We start from the raw sequence: 25,309 nt of genomic DNA, 5'->3' as shown, positions 1-25,309 counted from the left end.
GGATACGGTGCTCCTGCACCGCCTATGGTGGCCAAAAACGCTTTCTACTGCCTAGTAAGGCGGCTTACTAGTGTTTAGACACGCAGTGTGCTCAGAGGAAGAGAAACTGAGCTCATGTGAAAATGGCGTCTCCGAAAACAGTGCCAAAAGATGCACAGGTAAATAACGCCACAGGAACATATTTACAACTGTAGAAATACTAGCGTGTGTTTTTTATTTTAAACAATAGCGAACACAGTAGCGTGATTAAAGAGCAGCTACACATTTTAAAAATCTAATTTATACTTCTTAGTATGCATGCGCGTGTTAGCGCGCTAACCGAGCCACTGTACTGCAGTGGCTTTATATTTGAATTGGCGCGATTCATGAACCGTTGTGGTATAAATCAGATTTTTTTTTAATCAATTAAAGGTTTGTCATTTCGAGCATTTATATTTAATTGCAATAAAAATACAGTTTTACATAGACAGCACCAGAGTATCGAGCTAATGGCAGAATTTGGTACAGTATATGTAATATTGCCTAAATGTAATTTTGCTTTCTTTCCCCCTCCCCTGCTTTAACTAAAGGTAATGATGCAGATTCTTAAAGACATGGGAATCACTGAGTATGAGCCCAGAGTCATCAATCAGATGCTGGAGTTTACATACAGTAAGTCAGCATGTGTTAGTAATAACTCACTTTATTGCCAACAAAGTCTTGCAATTGCGTTTCTGTAGTCGTAACCTGTTCAATAAAAACATTAGCCACTGTCAACCTGTCATTTTTTTTTAATAGGATATGTAACAACTATTATTGAAGATGCAAAAATATATTCCACCCATGCTAAAAAGTCCAGTGTGGATGCAGATGATATAAGGTTAGCAATTCAGTGTCGAGTGGATCAGTCCTTCACGTCACCTCCACCTCGAGATGTAAGTCTCCCTTGATGTCTTTACTAAACATTTAACATGTTTGTGACTTCATTTGATCACATAGTTAGTGCTTGAATAAATCAGTTGGTGGTTTGTCTGTCCTTTCAGTTTCTGTTGGAAATCTCGAGGCAGAAGAACACAACCCCGTTACCCCTTATTAAGCCATACACTGGTCCACGACTTCCACCGGACCGCTACTGTCTAACTGCACCCAACTACAGACTTAAGTCCTTGCAGAAAAAGGTATTGCTATTTTTTTAAACAAACTCTTATGACACATTATTACCATTTTTGAACCTTTAAGTGTGTTTGATTTGTACTATGGTTCTGATGTCTAGGTGACTTCGTCTGCGGGCAGAATAACAGTGCCACGGTTGAGTGTGGGGGCAGTTTCCAGTAGGCCAAGCACTCCAACTTTCGGTCAGTTGGTCGAGCATGTCGTGTTTCTAAAATACATCTACCGAGCTCTCTTATTACAAGAGCTTTTAGTTGTTACTTTATTCCTTTTATGGATGAACAATGAAATAATCTACATACAATTTTGAAACTCAATTGATATGATCATCGCTATGTTTTTCACAGGCACAACCTCAGTGCAGACGGTGGGGTCAAAAGTAGGGACACCTGTGTCACTGACAGGCCAGCGCTTCACTGTTCAGATTCCCTCTTCACAGGCTGCCTCTGTCAAATCAGGTGTGTACCAGTTTCCATCGTAGAATGGTTGATTATTAAAGCAGTTCTGCCTGTATGTCAGTTAGATACATTTTTACAGTGTCAGAAGATGTATAATGAGCATGTGTAAAATTTTATGCTTGCTTTTAATTACTTTAAATTAAATGCCTACCCAAATCTTTGGGTAGATAAAAAAAAAAAAAAAAAAAGGATCTGTAAACTACCACAGGTGGAGCAGTTTAGGGGCTGTGCACACATAGGCTACACTAGACAATTAATTTATATTTTTTATTAGAGGTAGACCGATATATTGGTTTTATGATTAATCAGTGCCGATAGTTTACTCGGTTATCTGCAAAGATCTATGCCAATAGTTTCTGATAGATTTTTTTTTTATTGCTCAGTTGTTTATTCCTCATCAATAAACTTCATCTGGTGAAATATTATTTATATATATATAAATGTTAATTTTACTCAAACACATACCTATAAATAGTAAATCCAGAGAAACTGATAATTTTGCAGTGGTCTCTTAATTTTTTTCAGAGCTGTGTATATACAGTTGTGCTCAAAAGTTTGCATACCCTGGCAGAAATTGTGAAATTTTGGCATTGATTTTGAAAATATGACTGATCATGCAAAAAAACTGTCTTTTATTTAAGGATAGTGATCATATGAAGCCATTTATTATCACATAGTTGTTTGGCTCTTTTTTAAATCATAATGATAATAGAAATCACCCAAATGGCCCTGATCAAAAGTTTACATACCCTTGAATGTTTGGCCTTGTTACAGACACACAAGGTGACACACACAAATTTATTTCCCACACCTGTGGCTTTTTAAATTGCAGTTAGTGTCTGTGTATAAATAGTCAATGAGTTTGTTAGCTCTCACGTGGATGCACTGAGCCGGCTAGATACTGAGCCATGGGGAGCAGAAAAGAACTGTCAAAAGACCTGCGTAACAAGGTAATGGAACTTTATAAAGATGGAAAAGGATATAAAAAGATATCCAAAGCCTTGAAAATGCCAGTCAGTACTGTTCAATCACTTATTAAGAAGTGGAAAATTCGGGGATCTCTTGATACCAAGCCAAGGTCAGGTAGACCAAGAAAGATTTCAGCCACAACTGCCAGAGGAATTGTTCAGGATACAAAGAAAAACCCACAGGTAACCTCAGGAGAAATACAGGCTGCTCTGGAAAATGACGGTGTGGTTGTTTCAAGGAGCACAATATGACGATACTTGAACAAAAATGAGCTGCATGGTCGAGTTGCGAGAAAGAAGCCTTTACTGCGCCAATGCCACAAAAAAGCCCAGTTACAATATGCCCGACAACACCTTGACACGCCTCACAGCTTCTGGCCCACTGTAATTTGGAGTGACGAGACCAAAATAGAGCTTTATGGTCACAACCATAAGTGCAATGTTTGGAGAGGGGTCAACAAGGCCTGTAGTGAAAAGAATACCATCCCCACTGTGAAGCATGGTGGCGGCTCACTGATGTTTTGGGGGTGTGTGAGCTATAAAGGCACGGGGAATCTTGTGAAAATTGATGGCAAGATGAATGCAGCATGTTATCAGAAAATACTGGCAGACAATTTGCATTCTTCTGCACAAAAGCTGCGCATGGGACGCTCTTGGACTTTCCAGCACGACAATGACCCTAAGCACAAGGCCAAGTTGACCCTCCAGTAGTTACAGCAGAAGAAGGTGAAGGTTCTGGAGTGGCCATCACAGTCTCCTGACCTTAATATCATCGAGCCACTCTGGGGAGATCTCAAACGTGCGGTTCATGCAAGACGACCAAAGACTTTGCATGACCTGGAGGCATTTTGCCAAGACGAATGGGCAGCTATACCACCTGCAAGAATTTGGGGCCTCATAGACAACTATTACAAAAGACTGCACGCTGTCATTGATGCTAAAGGGGGCAATACACAGTATTAAGAGCTAAGGGTATGCAGACTTTTGAACAGGGGTCATTTCATTTTTTTCTTTGTTGCCATGTTTTGTTTTATGATTGTGCCATTCTGTTATAACCTACAGTTGAATATGAATCCCATAAGAAATAAAAGAAATGTGTTTTGCCTGCTCATGTTTTCTTTGAAAACATATCTTACCTATTCTCCAAGGGTATGCAAACTGTTGAGCACAACTGTGTATATATACACTACCGGTCAAAAGTTTTGAAACACTTGACTGAAATGTTTCTCATGATCTTAAAAATCTTTTGATCTGAAGGCGTATGCTTAAATGTTTGAAATTAGTTTTTGTAGATAAAAATATAATTGTGCCACCATATTAATTTATTTCATTATAAAACTAAAATTTAATAAAAAAAAAAAAAGTTTTTAAAATTGATGACTTGGACCAAATAATAAAGAAAAGCAGCCAATAATTGCCCAACATAGATGGGAACTCCTTCGATACTGTTTAAAAAGCATCCCAGGGTGATACCTCAAGAAGCTGGTTGAGAAAATGTCAAGAGTACATGTCTGCAAATTCTAGGCAAAGTGTGGCCACTCTGAAGATGCTAAAATATAACACAGTTTTGATTTATTTTGGATTTTGTTCAGTCACAACAGAATTCCCATAGTTCCATTTCTATTATTCCATAGTTGTGATGACTTTACTATTATTCTAAAATGTGAAAAAAAAAAAAAATATAATAAAGAATGAGTAAGTGTTTCAAAACTTTTGACCGGGTGTGTGTGTGTATATATATATATACAGGTGTATCTCAATAAATTAGAATGTCGTGGAAAAGTTCATTTATTTCAGTAATTCAACTCAAATTGTGAAACTCGTGTATTAAATAAATTCAATGCACACAGACTGAAGTAGTTTAAGTCTTTGGTTCTTTTAATTGTGATGATTTTGGCTCACATTTAACAAAAACCCACCAATTCACTATCTCAAAAAATTAGAATGCATCATAAGACCAATAAAAAAAACATTTTTAGTGAATTGTTGGCCTTCTGGAAAGTATGTTCTTTGACTGTATATGTACTCAATACTTGGTAGGGGCTCATTTTGCTTTAATTACTGCCTCAATTCGGCGTGGCATGGAGGTGATTAGTTTGTGGCACTGCTGAGGTGGTATGGAAGCCCAGGTTTCTTTGACAGTGGCCTTCAGCTCATCTGCATTTTTTGGTCTCTTGTTTCTCATTTTCCTCTTGACAATACCCCATAGATTCTCTATGGGGTTCAGGTCTGGTGAGTTTGCTGGCCAGTCAAGCACACCAACACCATGGTCATTTAACCAACTTTTGGTGCTTTTGGCAGTGTGGGCAGGTGCCAAATCCTGCTGGAAAATGAAATCAGCATCTTTAAAAAGCTGGTCAGCAGAAGGAAGCATGAAGTGCTCCAAAATTTCTTGGTAAACGGGTGCAGTGACTTTGGTTTTCAAAAAACACAATGGTCCAACACCAGCAGATGACATTGCACCCCAAATCATCGCAGACTGTGGAAACTTAACACTGGACTTCAAGCAACTTGGGCTATGAGCTTCTCCACCCTTCCTCCAGACTCTAGGACCTTGGTTTCCAAATGAAATACGAAACTTGCTCTCATCTGAAAAGAGGACTTTGGAACACTGGGCAACAGTCCAGTTCTTCTTCTCCTTAGCCCAGGTAAGACGCCTCTGACGTTATCTGTGGTTCAGGAGTGGCTTAACAAGAGGAATACGACAACTGTAGCCAAATTCCTTGACACGTCTGTGTGTGGTGGCTCTTGATGCCTTGACCCCAGCCTCAGTCCATTCCTTGTGAAGTTCACCCAAATTCTTGAATCAATTTTGCTTGACAATCATAAGGCTGCGGTTCTCTCGGTTGGTTGTGCATCTTTTTCTTCCACACTTTTTCCTTCCACTCAACTTTCTGTTAACATGCTTGGATACAGCACTCTGTGAACAGCCAGCTTCTTTGGCAATGAATGTTTGTGGCTTACCCTCCTTGTGAAGGGTGTCAATGATTGTCTTCTGGACAACTGTCAGATCAGCAGTCTTCCCCATGATTGTGTAGCCTAGTGAACCAAACTGAGAGACCATTTTGAAGGCTCAGGAAACCTTTGCAGGTGTTTTGAGTTGATTAGCTGATTGGCATGTCACCATATTCTAATTTTTTGAGATAGTGAATTGGTGGGTTTTTGTTAAATGTGAGCCAAAATCATCACAATTAAAAGAACCAAAGACTTAAACTACTTCAGTCTGTGTGCATTGAATTTATTTAATACACGAGTTTCACAATTTGAGTTGAATTACTGAAATAAATGAACTTTTCCACGACATTCTAATTTATTGAGATGCACCTGTATATATATATATATATATATATATATATATATATATATATATATATATATATAATTGGTTATCAACCGTTTCCACCACCACCTTAGTTACAGGTATCAGCAAAATCCACTATCGGTCAACCTTTTTTTTTTTTTTTATATCCCCTTTTCTCCCCAATTTGGAATGCCCAATTCCCCCTACTAAGTAAGTCCTCATGGTGGCACGGTTACTCACCTCAATCCGGGTGGTGGAGGACAAGTCCCAGTTGCCTCCACTTCTGAGACCGTCAATCCACGCATCTTATCACGTGGCTCGTTGTGCATGACACCACGGAGACTCCGCATGTCATTTGTTTACAAATTATAATACTATTTAAGTTGAATTGGTTCCAATAAATAACTGTGTGAATGAAAAGTGAGCTGATGTCTTACAACTAAATTGAACAAAAAAGAGATCTGAATCCTTTAAAGTCCAGATGCAAGTTGAAAACACTTTCTCTTCTACTGAAGACTTGAAGACTGGAATTACTGTTAATTTTGCTGCTACATGATCCAGTATACTAGTTAACAATAAAGTGTTTCTTAATAAGCTTTACATTTATATTGAAATAATGTGTAGTTAGAGGTTTGTGTTTCTTTACATATTAAAGTATACTCTCAATTAGTGCCACACAATAATGTAAAGATGTTCTAAACTGATTATGGAAACAAATTGGATCGGAAGAGAAAAAGTGGTATCAGTGCATCCCTAACAGAGATAATAATAAAACAGAATAGAAAATATAAGTATAAATAGAAATACACAATAAGACTAATATATATATATATATATATATATATATACACACACACATTACCGTTCAAAAGTTTAGGATCACTTATTCTTTATTTATTTTTTATTTTTTTTTTCATATTTTAGAATAATAGTAACGTCATCACAACTATGGAATAACATAAATGGAACTATGGGAATTATGTTGTGACAAAAAAATCTAAAATCAAAACTGTGTTATATTTTAGCATCTTCAAAGTGGCCACACTTTGTCTAGAATTTGCAGACATGTACTCTTGACATTTTCTCAACCAACTTCTTGAGGTATCACCCTGGGATGCTTTTTAAACAGTATTGAAGGAGTTCCCATCTATGTTGGGCACTTATTGGCTGCTTTATTATTTGGTCCAAGTCATCAATTTCAAAAACGTTTTTCTTTTTTTTTTTTTTTAATAAAATTGTAGTTTTGTAATTAAATTATGTTGGCACAATTATATTTTTGTCTACAAAACTAATTTCAAACATTTAAGCATACACCTTCAGATCAAAAGATTTTTAAGATCATGAGAAACATTTCAGTCAAGTGACCCCAAACCTTTGAACGGTAGTGTGTGTGTGTGTGTGTGTGTGTGTGTGTGTGTGTGTGTATGTACAATATACAAATACAATCTGTTATATACAGAAGCAAGGGAATGTATGGCAGTAGAGGTAGGGGATGTTGGATTAATATAAATAGACTAAGCTCTGTATTGCACATAATTATTGCTCAAAATTATTATAAACTTTCAAGAAACTCTTCTCAAAGCAGTGCAACAAAGAAAATAATACATAAGTAAAAAATCTTATATCCAACAAAAAGAAAAATTCTTGCAGAAAATATAAAGAATAATGTAAACACTTCTTGCAGAAAATAAATCTAATATAAATATATACAAAAAATACAAAGGGGCCGCATTAATGCGGAGATCATCTTTTGGCTTTCATAATATTCTTTTGTGTGCATAGAATGGCGTATGTCTAATTTTCTGGAAAAGTCTGTCAAAGTGACGGATAATGATTATTTGTAGTGCAACCTCAGGATAGACAAGTTTGTTTTTTAAGCATATGGTAAATGCTTATAGTATAATATGAGCTTACTTATCATTTAACTAATGAATTAATAATGATTTTGTTTGTTTTAATTCACAGCTACTCCAGCCACTCCCACAGTTCAGAATGTTCTCATCAACCCCTCTCTCATCGGCTCCAAGAACATCCTCATCACTACTAATATGGTCTCCCAGAATTCATCCAGTGACTCAACCTCTCTCAAGAGGAAGCATGAAGATGAGGATGACTATGATGCTTTATGACCAGCTGTGTTTCCTTACTAGTGTGGAAGCAAGTGTGATTCTGTAAATAAGCAATCGTTTGTTGTCAATCTGCCCCTCATTAGTCTGGTCTTGTTTAGGTTATTACTCAATACAGTGTTGCCATTACAATTTATTGTTAATTTGTGTATGTAAAAAATAAATAAATTGGTTTAAAAAAAAAAAAACATGGTTTTGGATGTTTTGCAACTTAGCATTTTTGTTGAGTTAACTTTGCTACATTCAAATTAATTTAATCACATTTAACCCATTGTATTTTTCAGATGCTTATGCACATTTATCAAAATAATTGTATAACTTTTATTACTTTCATTTATTCCATAACATTAGGTGTAAAATGAAATGTAATTATATACCAGCAGAGGGAGCTGGTTAGACTGGGAAAGATTCATACACCTTCAATCCGGGAATGAATGGTTTTAGTGTTACAAAACTATGGTTATAATATAAAATATTATATAATATAGTTTGTTCAGGCATTTAGACATTCCTGTAACATATCCTTGCTTTTATTTGACATTGAGGGAGGGTTTGGAGACAAGTGACCGGCAATAGCGCTATGGTCCTGTTATCTGTTTGGTGCTCTCTTGCTCCATGTTATGCCTTTTAAAATGCAGTCGAGACAGAAAGTCAATGGTAATAATTAGACAATGCCTCGTAATTTATGCCAAATTATATTAAAGCTTTGTGAATGATTGTAGACATCTACGTTATGCATAATGTTTTACAGTCTACAGTCCTAAATTGAAAAGTGACAACGTCAGTAACTTTTGTCTTTGGACTTACACTGACACCTAGCGGCTTGGATGCAGCATAATTAAAAAAAAAAAAATAGTTTTCAGTTTCAGATGTCATTGTAGAAATTTAGTACTCACAGTCAGACATGATTACTTATATCAATGAGCCAAAGTGTCAAATAACAGGACGGTTACAGAGATTAAGCGAGTTGTATTTGACCGGTCATGTGATTCTAACATGGCCGCCCCCATGTGTGGACCCTCTTCATGTGGAATAAAACAGCTTTTATAAGGTCACTGTTATGACTGGAGTCTTCATTTTAATGTGAGTGCTCATGATTTCTTACATATATTGCAAAATTCATGTCTTTAGGAGTTCAACTTTTTTAATGATTAAAAATTGCTGAGTGCACCTTTAAGATGAAAATAATAAATAGTAAAAAAGTATGGAAAGGGATTGAATGCAAATCAAAATTGTCTTGACACAAAGGAAAATATGTGTATTTCAAGCTTGGGCTCTACCAAGGTCTGTGAAAAGAAATGCTTATTCACTTTTAGATGAGAAAATGAATGCTGTTACTCATTTCAGTGATTTCATTGAATATATTAACATGCATAAACACATTTCATCAAGCGTTTGCTCTAACTTGAACATGCATGTTGAATATAAGGAATTTGTATTTTAAATTAAGCATAAAGAATAGGGGATTTAAATAGGGGTAATTCATGCCTCCATGCAAACCTCTGATTTTTACATTCTTTTTAGTTTTCCATGGTTTAGAGTGAAGCACCTAAATGTCTTCTGACTGCGTGAAATTATGATAACTGTATGCTGTGTACCTCACAACACTCACTACTCTCTTGCGTGTTAGGACCGATTACGTAAACATCCAGAGCAGCTCTCTCATTGGCTGATGAGACTGTCTATCAAAGCTCCTTCGTCCAATAGACTCCTTCCTCGCTCTCAAACTGTGGCGGCCATGTTGTATCCGCGGGGGATTGGAGAACCATCGCACGGAACGGAGTCTGGCTTCTGTCGGGAGTGTACGGGGGGGTTCTCGGGCTTGAACTCGTCTGGGTTTTACATCATTATAGATCTACACTCCTCGCTATGAGCCGTCCGTCCTCTGCGGGTGGTGCGGCCGGAGGACTCGGAGCTGGTAAAGCAGGAGGAAGTAAGCATGGAGGCTCCGGAGGAACGACCGCCTCTGCTGCCACCGTCGCAACCGCTGCTGCCGCTGTGGGGGTATCCGGCTCTGTCGCGGGCTCCGGTTCGGTCCCTGCGGCCGCTGTAGCCCTTCCAGCCGCTCCCCTACCAGGACAATCAGCCGAACTGACAGCGCTGTTTGAGTGCCCGGTGTGTTTCGACTATGTGCTGCCTCCGATACTGCAGTGCCAGGCTGGGCATCTGGTGTGTAACCAGTGCCGCCAAAAGCTCAGCTGTTGTCCGACCTGTCGCGGCCCTCTGTCACCGAGCATAAGGAATTTGGCCATGGAAAAAGTTGCATCAACTCTGCCGTTTCCGTGTAAGGTAAGAACGACCCCCTCGTAAGGCTGACAGGCTCACACCGGGCTCTGATCAGCCCTCATAACAAATCGAAAGTTGCCTGCAACATTGTTTCATTCAATGATCACATTCTTTGTAACTTTGTTTAATTCAGCATATTGTTAGCAACGTTTTTTCATTTTGCACTATATGATGACTTTGAACCAGCAGTTTAGAAAGTGTGGCCATATTATGTAATTATAAAGCTCAGATGCCACAGGTGTATTGCTTCTTCATTCATATTTTTCTGTCTCCTTCCCTCTTTACTGTTTAATATTAAGTAACCATGTGTCATGTGATACAAACCTGGTTTGGTTAAATAAAGAAAATCTAAAACTTGAGAGATCAATATTCACTTGGCTTAGTCCATATTCTTATTAAAGGAATAGTTCACCCAAAAATGAAAATTCTCATCATTTACTCACCCTCATGCCATCCCAGATGTGTATGACTTTCTTTCTTTTGCTGAACACAAAGATTTTTAGAAGAATATTTCAGCTCTGTTGGTCCATACAATGTATGTAAATGGTGAGCAAAACTTAGTTCCAAAAAGCACATAAAGACAGCATAAAAGTAATCCTTAAGACTCCAGTGGTTTTAATCGATGTCTTCTGAAGCCATCTAAGTGGGTTTGGGTGAGAACAAACCAAAATGTAACTCCTTTTTCACTGTACATCTTGCCATTGCAGTCTCTAGGCACAATCATGATTTAAAGATCGATTACACTTCCTAGTGCTAGACTCATGCGCAGAGCACTAGGGCGCTAGGAAGTGTAATCGATCTTTAAATCATGATCGCCAAGGAGACTGCAGATGTCAAGATTAATGTTGCAAAAGGAGTACTTTTTTGGTATGTTATCACCCAAAACTGCTTGGATCACTTCAGAAGACATTGATTAAAAAAAAAGTTCTGGTACCCATTCACTTGCATTTTATGGACCTACAGAGCTGAAATATTCTACAGAAAATGTTTGTTTGTGTTCTGGAGTAAAAAGAAAGTCATATACATCTGAGATGGCGTGAAGGTGAGTAAATAATGAGAACATTTTCATTTTGGGTGAACTGTCCCTTGAAATCTGATGTGTGTAATTTCTTTCAAAGTTAAAATGCTTTCACCTATCCCTCCACATGCAAAGACAACTATAAGTAAGCCATATGTAGGTTGAATTCCCCAAAAACTGTAAACACTGTGACTCTGTGGTGATATCAAACTTTACTCGATTTGAGCATCCCAATAAGCCCGACACAGGAACATTGATAAAGCTCAACCAATGGCGCGAGTTTGTGGTGGGACTAGTTTCACCAAATGGAATGGCAAAATATGAATGTTTTCAAATGGGTGTCATAAACACTCATCTGCCATTGGTCAGAAAACAGAGTCCCCAAACTTGCGCCATTGGTTGTGCTATTGTTGCTGTGTCGGACTGGTCGGGACACTCAAACATACATAGCAATGTTTGATAATGCTTCTCTTTGTTTGTTCTGTGTCCTTTTTACACTTTTTGGACAGTTTTTTTCTGTGGCCTGAAACCATCGTGATTGCATCATCAGTACATTAAAGTTGTATTCTCTATGTTATCGCTGGCCTGTGAAAGTTGATCACTACTCTTGTTCCCTGGGGTAATGTTTCCTCCTCAGTGGCTGTAATCAGGACATGGTGAATAAAAAAGTCGCCCTTTACTTTTGCAGTGAAAGCAAAACTGGATCCACTGTTTTTTCGGGAAAGGACTTTGTCAGCTAGTTATTCAACTCTCTGTACCAACAACATTAAGTATTTAATTGCCCTCACCTCAGTTAACTAGAGGGATGTAGTGAAAATGAGCAAGAGTTTTGGAATAATTCTGAAAAAGTGATCACACATCAGGTTTCTCAGAGTGGCTGTTTTATACAAAAGAAATCTTGGAATGAAGACCACTTCTCCCCTTCAAGATGCTTTGAGAGGCACTTGACTTTGAGAATGTCTGTGTGGTTAATAACATTGACAGCTAGAAAAAAATAGCAATTCTGGTGCCTACTGGTGATGTACAGCCTGAATATTGATTGTATAAGATTGTTATAACAAAATATTGCAATATTAATTGTTAGCTGCTTGAATCAAGTGGGCAAGCCTAAAAATAGTGCCAATTAAGGTGTTATTATGAACCATCTATAAACTAATGACAAACCAATTATTTTGAAGGGCTAGGCTCAGAAAATGTATGTACATTCTTGGTCTTATTGTATACAGTTTATTCCAAATAAAGAAAATGTTTACCTCTTGAATTTTTATCAAAGTGTTATGGTGGTGGCGTAGTGGGCTGAAGCACAGAACTGGTAATCAGAAGGTTGCTGATTTGATCCCCACAGCCATCACCATTGTGTCCTTGAGCGAGGCACTTAACTCCAGGTTGCTCCGGGGGGATTGTCCCTGTAATAACTGTACTGTAAGTCACTTTGGATAAAAGCATCTGCCAAATGCATAAATGTAAATGCATGAATGTTGTAACTTACTCTGCCTTTTCTTGGTACATGACACAAATCCCTCTTCCCTTTTCAACACCTCTCACTTTTTCAACTCCATTCTGGTGTGAAACACCCACTTTTCATAATCCAGTCAATTCCTGATGGATCAAATCAAGTCCCTCTCTACATTTATGTGCTATTTGAATGCCCTGTTTCACTTTAGAAATACATCAGTTTATGTGAAGTAAAACTTGTGAATGGCATTTCACGTTTACTTTACATTTAGGCCTAATTCATTTAGCAAAGTGAACTTATATGAACACAGTCCTCTTCACATCATCCTTTCTTCAGCTTTGCACATGGAACTCTTATAAACGATCACAAGTTGTTATGTAACGTGGTGTATCCATGACAATTGTCCTTAAGATGTGTCAGCTGATCAACACAGAACTAGAATGGCTTTACTGGGCCTAAGCGAAAGGTTTGGCACTTTATGCAAAAGCACAATGTCATGGGTTTGGTCCCCTTGTTAGTGGGCTTACTCTGCATAAACCACACTTCTGGACACGACTGTTGGCATAACTAGCTTTTTACATTTAGAAGAAAATGTGAGTAGCTTACTTGTGCAAAACTCGCAGACACAATTGCTAAGGCGTTCTGAGTGGTTGCTAGCACATTGTTATGCAGTTGCTAGGATGTTATGGTGAGTTTTTAGGGCGTTGCTAGGGTGTTCTGGGTGGATGTTAGGTGGTTACTTACTGGCACAGTTCAAAACCACTCTTTAGTCTCTGTTAGCACTTTTCCACCAAATTGCGATGGTTCTCGTGCCGAGCCTGTGCTCTGCTGGTTCACAGCCAGGTCAGTCTGGAGCCTATCGTAAACTGGCCACGCTTTTCCACTGACCTGAGAGCCAATACATTTACATTATTGGCAGACGCTTTTATCCAAAGCGACTTAGAGTGCACTTATTACAGGGACAGTCCCCCTGGGGCATGGCTGTGGGGATTGAACCAGCAACCTTCTGATTATCAGTTATGTGCTTTAGCCCACTACGCCACCACCACTCACACCAATATAATTAATATAATAAAAATGTATACAGAATTGTGGCATGGGGGGCATGGTCATGTGTCTGTCTGCGGGACAGGGAGAGCGGTAAGGCTCGTCACTTGGGTTGTGATTACTCTGACACCTGTCTCTCATTATAGTGATTGGGGAGGGAGACCTGATAAGGCATGCCAGAGCATCAATGTGGGGGAGAACCGGCAGAGAGAGAGACTGAGTGTACAGCAGTGGCATGCCTTATCAGGTCTCCCTCCGCCATCATTATAATGAGAGACAGGTGTTAGAGGAATCACAACCCAGGTGACGAGCCTTACCGCTCTCCCTCTCACGCAGACAGACACATGACCACGCCCCCTTGCCATAATTCTGTATAAAATGTTTATTATATTAATTATATTGGCTAATAATAGTAATTACAACAGCAATAAGTGCATATAGCCATACAGTTGCAAGAATCACCGCTTAGTTTTAGGTTGTAACATAAACCTTTTCACTCTTAAATATGTAAAAGATCACAGTTAACACACAACAGGTCATTCACAAACATACTTGAGTTGAACCTCTAAAGCAGGAACTGCTCTTCCACATTCTAAAAATGATTGATTTGGTTTATAAGAAACGCTTCAGGAGAAGTGGAAAAGGAAATGGAAGACTTGGAACTCTTCTGTAGTGTCTCCTTGGATGCCTTCATAGCGCACCTCATGTAGGATGTCCGTTTGGAGCACAGCCCAGAGAGTCTGGCAGGAAGAGCACAGTTCCTCAGAGCTGTCAGCAGAGAGCTGCTCTCTTTACACACTAGGCTCTGGCAGCGGGCGGCTGTGTCCGGCTGCCATACGTAACCAGATTAGACATCGTTACACTCAGTCCCCTCGGGCTGGGACATTGTTTTTTATTTTTTTATATATATATAATTTTTTTTATTTTGAGCTGTTCTGTGGGTTTGTGAGGGCACAAGCTGCTGTCAATATGACTAGAGATGGGTGTAAGCGAATTAGAGGTTTCTAATGATGCTAGCTGTGTTATTATTATTATTATTATTATTATTAATGATAACCAAACAAAAACTAAATGAAAATATTTTGTTTATCTGGAATAAAAATAATAAACTAATCTATGGTAAAATAAATGTTTATGACACCAAAACTAACTATAATACATAGGGCTGTCAGTCAGTAAAATTTTTTAATCAAATTAATTTCAGTACATGATGTGCCGATTAATAAAATGAATGGTGTTTCAATATTTAATGCAAAAGGCCCCCCAAAAAAGGTTATTTATAATATAATAATTATAAATATATTATAGATATAACTCGAGCATTGCAGACAAATTACATCATATACATACACTCTCTACGCACTTTATTAGGAACACCTGTATACCTACAACCATCACAATGGGGAAAATTTTGTATCCCAGTGATTTGGACCGTGGCATGATTGTTGGTGCCAGATGGGCTGGTTTGAGTATTTCTGTAACTGCTGATCTCCTGGGATTTTCACGCACAACAGTCTCTAGAGTTTACTCAGAATGGTGCGAAAAACAAAAAACATCCAGTGAGCAGCAGTTCTATGGATGGAAATGCCTTGTTGATGAGAGAGGTCAACGGAGAATGGGCAGACTGGTTTAAGCTGACAGAAAGGTTACGGTTACTCAGATAACCACTCTGTTTAATTGTAGTGAGCAGAATAGCATCTCAGAATGCACAACTTGTCGAACTTTGAGGTGGATGGGCTTCAATAGCAGAAGACCACATCGGGCACTTTGTTAGGACCTACTAGGTTCCTAATAAAGTGCTCAGTGAGTTTATACTGTGGCAACAGTGAAGTAAAGCATTTAGACAATACAAAAAGTGTCTTTTAAAGTCAAAATGTTTTTTTATTTTGTTTCCATATCATTGAACATAACCCTATTATTGGCCTACTTACCTCTGCTCTTTTAATTGGTTTATGTATTTGTACATTAAACGGACGGACTCTTTTGGAACGTCTCACTTTAGTTGCGTTGCGTCTCACAATTTTTCAATGCCTCTAGTCATAAATGCTGTGTCAAGTTAAAGGTAGTTTGAAACTTTAAAAACTGTCTTGAGATACCTGCTTTCTGTTGTGCTCAGTCCAGCTGTCATTGAGCGCAAGAGCTGTGGAAGACTCTGCTGCCTGCCCGCTGGTTTGACGAGGCAGGTTGTCTGTACTACTGGAGCGCTGGCTGCCCCCTACTGCATCAAGGTGGCACATCAAGTTTGAATTGCTCCGATAGTAGGGAATTATGTAGAGGTCGGGGGCGTGATTACTGTAATTGCATTAATGTTTTTTAACACGTTATTTTTTATACAAGTAATTGCAGAAAATGAACGCAGTAAATTTACAGCCCTAATAATAAAATTAGTAACTATTTTCCACTACAGTTTACAATTTAAACTGTTGATGATCAGAATGAAGTTGCATTCAGAAAGTATTTTGATTATTAAAGAGATTACTTTAGCATTTTATTGTTATTTGTTTCATGTATTTAGCCTATTCAATTGGAAAACATTTATCCATATAAATGATGTGATCAGAAGAAGATGTGATTGTGTACACTCTGTGGGGGTTTGAAGTAATTTTGGAGCAGCAGAAATAGTTAACCTTGTATAAATTGCCATGCGAACATTTAGGTTTATGCTATGCTAATATGCAGTTTCTAGCCCTTTTACATCCATCTGTTATCAGGCATGATTATATATTTTTTTTATATCAAGAAAATCATCATGGATCATAATTTTGTTTTTCTGTAGTGAGACATTTGATATTAGTGCAATGATGCACTGCAAAAATCTTCTTGATGAGAATTTATGTGTTGTTTTCCTGTTAAAAATATCTGAAAATTGTCAAAACAAGATAAATGTGCTTTGTTTACAGTATATAAAAAATATATATTTTTAATGTCTTACTGTACTGGCTGATGTTTTTACTTGTTATTAACATATTTATAGTCAAAGCAAGTAAATAAATCTGTCAGTGCTGAAAAAGTAATCCAAAGTATTTAGATTACGTTACTGACTGACTAATTTAACAGAATACGTTACAAATTACATTTTACAGCAGGTATTTTGTAATCTGTAGTGGGATAAATTTTATAAGTAACCCTCCCAACCCTGGGGATAATGTACAGTCAGTCGTATGTTATTGCAAAATAAACCCCTGATCAAGAGACTTGTAGTGGTCTTGTATCACACTGAAGGGGTTTACTTTGCGATAACCAGCTGAGTATACAATATCTCCCTTATTACTTGGCTACAAATACAAATAAAAAAATAAATGGGCATAAAATACTGATTTGCGGTGAAATGATGTAATTATTTGAGAAGAGAAATCGCTGTATAGCCGATTTCCAGCGAGTTCTGTTGATGTTTATTTTGTGAAAATGACCATCTGACTCCTCATTATCCACCTTGTTACAAGACAACTTGCCAAATAAATAAATGAATGGACATATTGATTTGTGTTGAAATGTTATTATGTGAAAATAAAGAAATTGTTAAACAGGTGATTTGCACCTCCGGTTTGCATTGAAGTTCCGGTTGTGTTTATTCTTTAAATAATGACTGTGACTGCTCAATATCCATCTTATTACAAGACTACTTGCCAAATAAATAAATAAATGGGCATGAAATATTGATACAAGTTGGAAATTATATTATTAGCTTACTTGTAAAAAAAATTGCACAGTGATTGGAGAAGTAGAAAAGATGACTCGTAATACACGGATGACTGGTCTGCTATGTCTTGCGTTTGTTGTTCAGAAATATCAGACTGCTAGATGGCACCATTGGCCAATCAGAGTAGAATATTCCAGAGAGCCATGTAATAAATGATATAAGTTAATGCGTTAATTTTGGCAGCCCTTAAATACTAAAACTAAAATAAAAATTAAAGCTGCGTCCAAATTTGCGCACTGTCAGAGTATGTACTGCATTTGATGAAGTACTTTCTTTAGGTATGCAGATGAGTAGTATAAATACATTCCCAGACATGCGTTGTACAGGAACGTGGGCATTGTCCTATTACCTGAATATATGATGTAGTAACAATACTGGTTATTCTGGTTTTGTTATTAAGTACAATATAACCACAAAGAACAATTTAATTGGTATACAGTATATATCACTTACAGTTGAAGTCAGAAGTTTACGTACACTTAGGTTAAAGTTATTTTAAACTCATTTTTTAACCACTGCACAGATTTCATATTAGCAAACTATAGTTTTGGCAAGTCGTTTAGGACATCTACTTTGTGCATGACATGAGTAATTTTGCTAACAATTGCTTACAGACAGATTGTTTCACTTTTAATTGACTATATCACAATTCCAGTTGGTCAGAAGTTTACATTCACTAGGTTAACTGTGCCTTTAAGCAGCTTGGAAAATTCCAGAAAATGATGTCAAGCCTTTAGGCAATTAGCTTCTGATAGGAGTCAATTGGAGAATTGGAGTCAATTGGAGGTGTACCTGTGGATTTATTTTAAGGTTTAGCTTAAAACTCAGTGCCTCTTTGCTTGACATCATGGGAAAATCAAAAGAAATCAGCCAAAACCTCAGAAAAAAAAACAATTGTGGACCTCCACAAGTCTGGTTCATCCTTGGGAGCAATTTCCAAAGATCTGAAGGTACCACGTTCATCTGTACAAACAACAGTACGCAAGTATAAACACCATGGGACCATGCAGCCATCATACCGCTCAGGAAGGAGATGCATTCTGTCTCCTAGAGATGAACGTAGTTTGGTGCGAAAAGTGCAAATCAATCCCAGAGCAACAGCAAAGGACCATGTGAAGATGCTGGAGGAAACAGGTAGATAAGTATCTATATCCACAGTAAAACGAGTCCTACATTGACAACCTGAAAGGCTGCTCAGCAAGGAAAAAAATCCAATTCTCCAAAACCGCCATAAAAAAGCCAGACTACAGTTTGCAAGTGCACATTGGGACAGTGATCTTACTTTTTGGAGAAATGTCTTCTGGTCTGATGAAACAAAAATTTTAATGTTTGGCCGTAATGACTTGCAAGCCGAAGAACACCATCCCAACTGTGAAGCATGGGGGTGGCAGCATCATGTTGTGGGGGTGCTTTGCTGCAGGAGGGACTGGTGCACTTCACAAAATAGATGGCATCATGAGGAAGGAAAATTATGTGGATATATTTAAGCAACATCTCAAGATAACAGCCAATAAGTTAAAGCTCGGTCACTAGTGGGTCTTCCAAATGGACAATGACCCCAAGCATACCTCCAAAGTTGTGGCAAAATGGTTTAAGGACAACAAAGTCAAGGTATTGGAGTGGCCATCACAAAGCCCTGACCTCAATCCGATAGAAAATTTGTGGGCAGAACTGAAAAAGCATGTGCGAGCAAGGAGTCCTACAAACCTGACTCAGTTACACCAGTTCTGTCTGGAGGAATGGGCCAAAATTCCAGCAATTTATTGTAAGAAGCTTGTGGAAGGCTACCCAAAATGTTTGACCCAAGTTAAACAATTTTAAGGCAATGCTACCAAATACTAACAAAGTGTAAGTAAACTTCTGACCCACTGGGAATGTGATGAAAGAAATAAAAGCTGAAATAAATCATTCTCTCTACTATTATTCTGATATTTCACATTCTTAAAATAAAATAGTGATCCTAACTGACCTAAGACAGGAAATGTTTTCTACGATTATGAAAAACTGAGTTTAAATGTATTTGACTAGGGTGTAAGTAAACTTCTGACTTCAACTGTACAGTTACAATTACACTTGCAGCCGTCCGAGTCACGGATTTACTGCTGTGAATATGACATCTTTTCAGTGACGGTGGGATTATGGGAGAGTAAAGTGTCTTGCCTGAAATAGTAGGTAATTTCCCGCCTTCTGTTTTTCTGAGGATTCGGACATATGCTTTTGGCATACTATATAGTGGGGAAGTATGCATATTTGGATGTAGGGCGAATATACTGAAAATAAAAAATACTGGAAAAAAATAATAAAGCTACACTAAAATAGTCATAGTGAAAACAAACAAAAACTAAAATAAAATAAAAAAACAAATGTAAAATAAAATAAAAAATTCAATGCAATAATAACCTGGATACCAGTACCAGTTTTCTACTGCACATGTGCTTGTGTCGATTGCAGCCTTGAGTTTAATAATTGTATCTGTTTATGCAAAACAAAAAAGACAATATTTATTCCATGGTATTTTTAAGGAAGTTCCGTGGGATATATAAATACCATGCAAATGAAAATGGTATCTTTAAAGAATACCACGGTATAACCATAGTAAAAAAAGTATTGTCATGGTACCATGCCATGTTAATACCATGGCTTTTGGACATGTAATATCGTAATACCATGGTGTTTTTTTAAATCAAGTTTCTTGGGATACCTTATTAATACCATGAAACAGGTTTATGACTATGGTAACATGGTATATAAGAAAGTACATTGGTTTTACATCTAATACCATTATAGTACCATGGTGGCCCACAGTACTTTCTTGTAAGGGTATGTTTTTTTTTTGTACGCAGAGCTTAAACTAACAGACATTTCGTCTACATGCCTTCTTCAGTTGAATATATAATAATATTCTCAAGTATACACACGCAAGCATACAGCTTTTCACAGAACACGCGCATATTCACAAATATGCCATTCGCATTTTTATGCGAATCAAAAAAGCTCTCAATGTCAATAAAAAAATGAAATGAAAGGATTAATGAGAAATTAGCAACGTTTTCACACATGAGCTGCACTGAGAGGTGAATCAAAAGCCCATTTTAACACGCAGCGTTTCCAGCCCCCTCCATCGTTATAGCTGCTGTTCCTTCATCATATCACTGGAGGAATGAATATGAGCAGCCCGTAATTAATTTCACAGATGACTTGCTCACAGGGTGACTCTCTTGCCCCTTTGCAGCTGTATGCGCTCAAGCCGCATGTGTGTGCGTTTGCGTGTGTGTTCGCAGGTAGTGGTGAGAAAGGACACGGTCAGCATATTGGCATATGAACTTCAGAGTGCAAAGTCGTCTATTGGAATGCACAGGATGACAAATGAAAGACTGACTTGTATCTCTGAAGGCCTGAGGGATAAAGAATGACCCAACTGGAGTGTTAAGGTTAATGCAGCGTGCTTTTAATGGCATTTGTGTGTTCATCAGAGGTAATGCAGGGCATGGTCATCTTTACACCTCTCAGTTCAAGGTTCCATTTGGTCGATAAAGGGCAATTCTTTGTCGCTATTTTATGCACCATAATTCCTGCATATCTTCTGCAAAGGATGTTCACACATGTTGATAAAATAGCTGAATCGGCTGATTGGAACACACCTTGCATCATGTTGTGCCTGACACCCCTTAAGTTTTTCCTCATCTTGACTTGTTCGGAACACAGCTAGCTCTGTATTTTCACATTACTCCACGTTTGAATATTATAAATGTAAAAATAAAATACAGTTTAAAATAATGGAAGCACTGATAGATCTACTGTAGTATAAACGCTATAGGAAAATCTCTACCGAATTACACTTTTGTTCATGCACATCATGTGGTATGTACTACCATTTTTTAGTGTATGGGCCTTAAAGGAATAGTTCACCCAAAAACAGAACTAATAAGCTATATTGTAGCATGTTTTGTAACAGGCTGCACTGTTCCAGGCATTTACTTTTCCCACAAGTAATAGCACATTCCGGTAAGCACGGTAGTTCAAATTTGCTGCGCAGCCCTTTTAATATAGGAACAAAATTGCTTTTCATCACACACTGAGCAATATCATCCTCAGCTCCGTTTTAAAATTCAATTTTCTTATGCTCTGGAATGCATTGCACCCAAAGCTCCTTCCTGCTTCATCTCTCGCTACAGCTGAGGGAGCCTATGGAAAACAGTATTGACCTCCAGTGCCTTGTCAGCAGCGTTCTGTATCTGCCTGGTGGGCGCATCGATGCGTCACACTTTGGGTCTCTTGCACGTTAACTCTAATGATGGACGCAGTGGTCCTCAACCACATTCAGTCATGTCTGCCTCCCTGCTAGGCCTGTTTGATGATGTGACATCTGCCTCGCATAAAACTCTGACTGAGACCTGTCGCGAGTAGTAAATAACCATCTGATTGTGGTTATTTTATCTAACTGTGATTACTGGGCATTCAAATTCCAATCACATTTTAATACATTTTAAGCTAATAGACTGTATAAATGCCATGAACGGCACGTTTGTGTGTCATTCTGTTGAACTCCGTGTCCGAACGTCACTGAGCCGCACTGCAAAGGTCATCCAGCTCCTGTCCTGCTGTCAGCAGAGGGTCGTGCCAAACTCCTGCGAATGTATAAACGAACAAGTATTAACTTTAATACTGAACGCAAAGCGCTACAGTTCCACTTTAAACGATCGTGTAATGGCAAATGTTCCTGGTTCATACACGCTGTGTTAATGACACGCAGTGACAAGAGGAGGAGACGCACACTTATTTCTGTGGAGTGATAAAATTATTAAACAAAATCTCAACGGTTTTGCTTCATGACAAATAAGGGCTTGTGTGTTTAATCGGAGCATTAAAATAACGTGTGAGTGAAGAAATTAGGAAATATTTTACTCCTGTATAATATAAATATAATAATTTATATATAAAAATTCTATTTTATTAAAGAAAATATGAGTTCATAAAACAAGTGTAATTGTAAAATTGACCAAAACTAATGTTGACCAAAAAGAGACATATTTTAATTATTTTGAAATATTTTGATATTTAATTTATTTTTCATGTCATTCATACGTTTTTAAAGCCTTAAAAAGAAATCATAGTTTATTCCTATTTTATTATTTGATTTATATATTTGAAGTTAAATATGTAAAAATGACTTCTTTAGGTGAATGAAGCACACATGCAGAAAAAAGCACACCTTAAAAAAACATGACAATTTATATGACAGTTAATCGTGAAAACCCTTAATGAGACAATTAATCGTCACAGACAACAAATAGTCATAATCGCAATTATTTGTTTAACAATTAATCATCAGCCAAATTTTATAATCGTGACAGCCCTAACTCTGACCAAAGGACTCAACCTTCCAGTGGCTCTCCACAGCTCACTGGCCACTAGGAAAATAGCCTGCTGTGCGGTTTGGATGTGGAGCTGGGGTACAACGATCCACAGATTAATCAATTAAGCAATTAGTCATTCAAAGCAATTAAATTTAATAGTGTAATTGAGCTGTCTGTGCTTAAATGTAGTTTTTGAAATTTGAATGAAGTTTTTGCCATTGGTAAATGGTTTCAATAGCGTTTTGATCACAAAGAAAGCTTCTGGTTTAAAGGAATAGTTCACCCAATTCTCTCATCATTTACTCACCCTCACGCTATCCCAGATGTGTATGACTTTCTGTCTTGAATAGAAATCTTTCATCATTGACAATATTCATCCATATTTTTTATCTATATAAAACATAATTTGATTATTCTTTCAATGTAGAGCATTCCGTCATTTGAAAATAAGAGTCACAAAAAACAGGTAAGGGTATTCCAGGCTTCTTTATTGATAAAAGTTATGCATTATGTACCAAATATTCAAATCATTGTATGAAAGAAAGTTCCTTTTAATATTCTTCAAAATGTTATGTTCCATGAAAATAATTTAACAGCAAACTGGTTTGAAACGACTTGAGGGTAAGTAAATATTGACAGAATTTTCATTTTGGGGCAAACTATTCCTTTAACTCTAAGTACTGTGTATATAAACCTTAGTACTTGGATTTGCCATCATAGAGACTGGTTAGTGAATTTAATGTCGTTTAACCTTCAGCCCCCATCAGTAAAGCTTTGTTTAATGTCCATTATAGCACAGTCAATGAGCTCTTTAGCCAGCTAGCTGTAATTAATCCTTAACTGTGTGACCTTTCCTCATCCCATTAAACTAGCGAGCACTTGCCTTATATCCATGGATAGGTTAAGTCAGCGGAGTGTGGGCCCACCAGTCCTCTCTACTGATGCATATATATGTAGATCAATTTCTTCTCTGTCCCAGATCAGTTCCTTTAAACGAACGAGGAAAATGAAAGTCAGCCAGGATTAATGGGTTGGATAAATTGTCTCCATTTCAATCAACTATTCTTTGTATCCTCCGTAACAGCTTCAGTCTGCCCTCAGCCAGCTGCTTCGTCACTGTCCGTTCACTTAACAGAGCCTTTTAATCAGAGCCCATTTGGAGCAGTGAAGACAGAGACAGGCAGCTTGGACTATTGTGCCTGGACTCAAAGACTCCCAGGAGACAAAGCTGAAAGGGACAGTGCAGTTTGTCATACAATGGGGCTCAAATTGAATGAAAGCGCAATTGAACCTTGTTCCATCCTATTAGGATGTGAGGAATAGAAAGATATTGATGGTAGGACATGCCTCTGAGGTTTTTGCTGGAAATGAATGATTTGCAAGCAAGTCATTTGTGTATTACTTGTCGTGGTACTAGGGCTGAAAGATGTAGCTAAAAAATTATATAATTCTAATTATATAATAATAATAACTCACATATTATATTTTTCATACTTTTGATGGAATTCGATATATATATATATATATATATATATATATAATTTCAATATTTATGTATTTGCTCAATCAGAGAACCATCATTGACAGTTGTTTAGAAATAATCAGAGCATGTTTTCCACAATGTTTTTCACTAGATGAACACAAGGAAGAATGATATTTACTCATTTCATTTATTCCCCAGTGTAACAAAACGTAGTAATACATGGTAATATTTGCCTACATATACTTTTCTAAAACATTTTAATATATTGAAGGAATAGCTCACCTAAAAAATTATAATTCTCTCAACATTTACTCACCCTTATGCCATCTCAAACTCGTATGATTGCTTTCTTCTGCAGAACATAAAGATATTTTGGAGTAAAAATGTGTTTATATCCATAAAATGGAAGTCAATGTGGTCCAAAACTTTTAAGTTCCAAAAAGGACATAAAGTCAGCACAAAGGTAATCATAGTTTACCTGTAGAGATGGAAACCTGCTAACTCTAATGCTGTAACAATGTCCTTAAAACATACAGTTGTGCTCAAAAGTTTGCATACAATGGCAGAAATTGTGAAATGTATTTTATTTAAGGAAAGTGATCATATGAAGCCATTTATCATCACATAGTTGTTTGGCTCCTTTTTAAATCAAAATGATAACAGAAATCACCCAAATGGCCCTGATCAAAATATACATACCCTTGAATGTTTGGCCTTGTTACAGACACACAAGATGACACACACAGGTTTAAATGGCAATTAAAGGTTAATTTCCCACACCTGTGGCTTTTTAAATTGCAATTAGTGTCAGTGTTTAAATAGTCATTGAGTTTGTTAGCTCTCACATGGATGCACTGAACAGGCTAGATACTGAGCCATGGGGAGCAGAAAAGAACTGTCAAAAGACCTGCGTAACAAGGTAATGGAACTTTTTAAAGATGGAAAATAAAATAAAAAGAT

General features: G+C 37.4%; 2 protein-coding genes across 2 annotated transcripts in view; both read left to right on the top strand.

Annotated features, from left to right (window-relative positions):
- Positions 1-74: 74 nt before the first annotated feature.
- LOC127429323 (transcription initiation factor TFIID subunit 9-like) lies at positions 75-9,057 on the top strand. Its single transcript, XM_051678287.1, has 7 exons — positions 75-158; positions 570-651; positions 778-914; positions 1,023-1,157; positions 1,253-1,334; positions 1,497-1,607; positions 7,842-9,057. The coding sequence occupies exons 1-7, from the start codon at positions 123-125 to the stop codon at positions 8,003-8,005; spliced, it is 747 nt and encodes a 248-aa protein (XP_051534247.1). The 5' UTR covers positions 75-122; the 3' UTR covers positions 8,006-9,057.
- A 580-nt stretch (positions 9,058-9,637) lies between these two features.
- LOC127429319 (E3 ubiquitin-protein ligase Siah2-like) overlaps positions 9,638-25,309 on the top strand; it is a 48,224-nt gene continuing 32,552 nt past the window's right edge. The window contains exon 1 of the mRNA XM_051678283.1: positions 9,638-10,291. Within this exon, the coding sequence (XP_051534243.1) occupies positions 9,872-10,291 (420 nt within the window). The 5' untranslated portion in view covers positions 9,638-9,871. The remainder of the gene's footprint in view (positions 10,292-25,309) is intronic.

The sequence above is a fragment of the Myxocyprinus asiaticus genome, chromosome 38, assembly GCF_019703515.2.
Source record: "Myxocyprinus asiaticus isolate MX2 ecotype Aquarium Trade chromosome 38, UBuf_Myxa_2, whole genome shotgun sequence".
NCBI classification, from domain to species: Eukaryota; Metazoa; Chordata; class Actinopteri; order Cypriniformes; family Catostomidae; genus Myxocyprinus; species Myxocyprinus asiaticus.
This window is presented reverse-complemented; position numbering and strand designations above follow the sequence as displayed.